The sequence below is a fragment of the Myodes glareolus genome, chromosome 3 (assembly GCF_982192425.1).
Source record: "Myodes glareolus chromosome 3, mMyoGla1.1, whole genome shotgun sequence".
NCBI lineage: Eukaryota > Metazoa > Chordata > Mammalia > Rodentia > Cricetidae > Myodes > Myodes glareolus.
In genome coordinates, this window is record NC_142028.1 from 394,335 (window position 1) to 398,340 (window position 4,006).

A 4,006-nucleotide genomic window follows, 5' to 3' on the forward strand; every position below is an offset into this window, starting at 1 on the left:
ACAATAGAACACTTCAGGAAATCAGACATATGGATTCATTTGATGCTTTACTGTGTATGGAATGGAACAGGACTGAGTAGCATCCAGTGAGTAACAGACTGAGGCACATGCTGATAACAGGTATAGTTTATAAATTCTGTTTTTGCTAATAGCTAGCTTTAGCTTCAAAGGATATGTTACTATTTTACTGAAAAATACAGTAGAAGTTGATAAAAACTGACCTTTAAAAGATATACTATTTCTGTCTTTAAGCAAATGTAATTGTTTTCATTCAATATTCAAAATGTGGCTGCTTTAAAATATTTCATAATTTGCCTTAATTTCAAGTCTACGTGCTACACAAATCAAGATATTTTAATATTCTATGGTAATAAATCAATTATTATAATTTTGATTGTTGATGGTAATATTAAAAACTATATGAAGGATTTTTCACTCATGTTTGCAGATTTACATGAACACATTTTACTTCCATCTTCTTCTTGAGAATCATGCAAAACCAGAGCTTTATTAATGAGTTCATACTCCTGGGGCTATCTCAGAACACAAAAGTAGAGAAAATATTGTTTGTTGTGTTTTTGCTAGTCTACCTTGCAACTATTGGTGGCAACACAATAACCGCAGCAGCAATTATCTACAGCCCTGCACTGCTGGGAGCACCCATGTACTTCTTTTTGGTATTTCTGTCATTACTAGATGCCTGTACTTCTACTGTTGTAACACCCATGATGATCGTAGGTTTCTTCTACGAAAGGAAGACCATCTCCTTTGAAGGCTGCATAGTACAACTATTTGCCATACACTTCTTTACTGCTGTAGAGGTGATTATCCTGTCGGTTATGGCTTATGACCGTTATGTGGCCATTTGCAAGCCCTTACACTACTCCTCCATCATGAACAGGAGGCTCTGCGTTCTTTTGGTTGGGGTAGCATGGATTGGGGGATTCTTGCATTCTATCATACAAATTATTTTCACCCTGAAGTTACCCTTTTGTGGACCTAATATCATTGATCATTACATGTGTGACTTGTTCCCATTATTGAAGCTTGCTTGCACTGATACACACATTTTTGTTATTTTAGTATTTGCCAATAGTGGTTCTATCTGCATCATTATCTTCTCCCTATTACTTGTCTCCTATGGCGTCATCTTGTTCTCTCTGAGAGCCCACAGTTCTGAAGGACGACGTAAAGCTCTCTCCACCTGTGGATCCCATATTATAGTTGTTGTTTTGTTCTTTGTCCCATGCATATTAATATATGCACGACCTTCATCACCATTCTCTTTTGAGAAAAACACACTTATATTTGCCAATGTCCTGACACCATTGCTCAATCCAATGGTTTACACATTCAGGAATAAAGAAATGAAGAATTCCATCAGCAAAATTTGGAAAAGACTGATAGTAGTTTCTGATAAATATTAAAGAACACTTTTATGGTACCGGAGAGAAGAATTTGCCAGTGTGAGCATATGGTGTGCTGTCAAGAACACCTGAGCTCAGCCCCATCACCCAGGTGAGAAGTTAGGTGTGGTAGCACACCTTTAATCCAACAGTGTTGAAGTGCAGCAGATTCCAGTCAGGTTGGTAGACAGCTATTTTATCTGAAGAATAGCAAGTTCAAGGTTAGTCTAGATTTTGACAAGGAAATAGGATAGAGAGCAGAAGATGTACATATACAATGTCCTTTTTCATCTCTACATTCATATGCATAGGCACAAACATCATCCCCCAAACATATATGAACACATATGTATGTAACTCATCTACTTCCATGAACAACGAGGCAAAAATAGTCACATATATGACAGTTAATGTAAATGAAAAGTAGCCAGAATTTGCTCACACAATCATCTCATTATTTACTCAGAGAGAAAAACATTATATTGTTTGGTAGAAAGTTCATCAATACTGAGGGTAAGAAATCTCTTTCCTAGATTATATATTCATTTTAAATTGGCCACTTAGTATTGTTTCATGTATGTTAAACCAGTTCAAGTTCATATTCTTATTTATCTAAAAAATAGTTTGAAAAAAAGAACAATTACAATGTTTGTCATCATATTTAATCTAAAGAAAAAATGATGATAAAATAAAATAAATGTGTCCCTGAAATTAGGAAAGAAACACACAAAACTTTTTCAAGAGGAAATAGGTTCTGAATGATGTTATAAAACCCCAGAACCTTGATAGTGGGATGAAATCAGAGCCTTAAATCTAGGTCTTCCAGCATCATTTGACTCCATTTTAAGCTGGGTACCTTCATGTTTCTTAGAAAAAAATGAGTAAGTTTTTCTTTTGTATGATGTCCTTGTCCCCGGCCAATAATTTAAATGACCATATTTCATATAAGGCATCTTGTCTTCTAGATCAAACAATGGCAGATATTGGGCATCACTTTCTAGCAGGACCAAGAAAGAAGGGATAGAATCCAGAAGATCTTGATATTTAATTACCATTAAAAAGAATAAAAAACTAAATAATAAGTTAATTATAAGTTAAATAATAAGTTAAAAAGAGCAATAAATTTCAATTTATATATACAAAATCTCCAAATCACTAAATAAATATATGTATGTATGAAATTGATTGCATTCATATAGCTATCAAAAGAGATAAATAAAGTTAAAAAATATGTCACTTCATGGTTGTGGGTTTACAAAGTCAAGCTGTAAAGTAGAATGTGCATGAATTTAATTTAATTACACATTTTTCCTTTATAACCAAGTGCAATGACTTATGGGCATGATAACTAAATGCTCATACTGTGTTTATGTCTCCTTATTATTAATTACCAGAGCCGAAGTGCATGGTCCTACAAAGGATGTGTGAGACTGTATTGATTTCCCATTTGCATACAAAGTAATGATATAAAAACAGAAAACTGGAAACCATAACATATAAATAAACACACAAATACTTTTTTGAAGGCTAAAAGCCCCAAAAAAGCATTATGAAATGAAAAGCCTCCAAAATACCTTTGAGTTCATTGTGTTGGACTTATGTTTCTGGGCAAGGGATCTGCACTCAAGTACCCTTTGTATACCAGTGACACTCCATTGGAAAACAATAATTTTTTGTGTGTGTGAACAGTTACCAATTTGGGATACTATATAGATAAAGGTAACTTGTCTATTGTCCATTAAATAAATTCCCATTTGTGCTCATGAAAAGAACTGCTCTTAAGTCCATATGTATTGTGGGAGTTCATTCTGCCAATAGCATTGAGTATTGCCCTTCGAGCATGATCTTGGGGCTTTGTAAGGACTGATAAGCCTGAGAAGAATGTTTGTTAACTCTTGGGCTCTTGCTGGGCCTGACGTGGCTAGAGACCCAAGGGGGATAAAGACTCAGCATGAAATTGGCAGTGGCTTCAGGATTACTCTATATATGTGAGTTTGTCCTTTTATTACACCTCTTTTTTAAATTAATCAATATATTTATTTATTAAAAATTTCCACCTCCTCCCCTCCTCCTTTTCCCCTCCCACTCTCACCACTCCCCCTCCTCCTCCCTCTCCAGTCCTAAGAGCAGTCAGGGTTCCCTGCCTGTGGGAAGTCCAAGGTCCTCCCCCCTCCATCCAGGTCTAGAAAGGTGAGTATCCAACAAATTAGGCTCCCACAAAGCCAGTCCATGCAGTAGAATCAAAACCCAGTGCCATTATCCTTGTCAGTCACAATGACAGTCAGCCCTCATTGACAGCCACATTCAGAGAGTCCAGTCTGATCACATGCTCCATCAGTCCCATCAGCTGTCCTTGGTGAGCTCCCATTAGATCAGTTCCACCATCGCAGTGGGTGGACGCAGTTCTGACTTCTTTGCTCATGCTCTCCCTCCTTCTGCTCCTCATTTGTACCTTGGGAGTTCATTCCAGTGCTCCAATGTGGGTCTCTGTCTCTATCTCCATTCATTGCCGGATGAAAGTTCTATGGTAAATCGACAAACCTATGAACACCTGATTTTCAACAAAGGAGCTAAAATTATACAATGGAAGAAAGAAAGTA

General features: G+C 36.4%; 1 protein-coding gene across 1 annotated transcript; it reads left to right on the plus strand.

Moving 5' to 3' along the window:
• The first annotated feature begins 420 nt into the window (after nt 1-420).
• Nucleotides 421-1,427, plus strand: LOC125399512 (olfactory receptor 4C15-like). Its single transcript, XM_048432931.3, has one exon. The coding sequence runs from the start codon at nt 492-494 to the stop codon at nt 1,425-1,427; it is 936 nt and encodes a 311-aa protein (XP_048288888.3). The 5' UTR covers nt 421-491.
• The last annotated feature ends 2,579 nt before the right edge of the window (nt 1,428-4,006 follow it).

Excerpts from the sequence above, each read along its gene's own strand:
- LOC125399512 (XM_048432931.3), top strand. The coding sequence starts at position 492 with ATGCAAAACCAGAGCTTTATTAATGAGTTCATACTCCTGGGGCTATCT.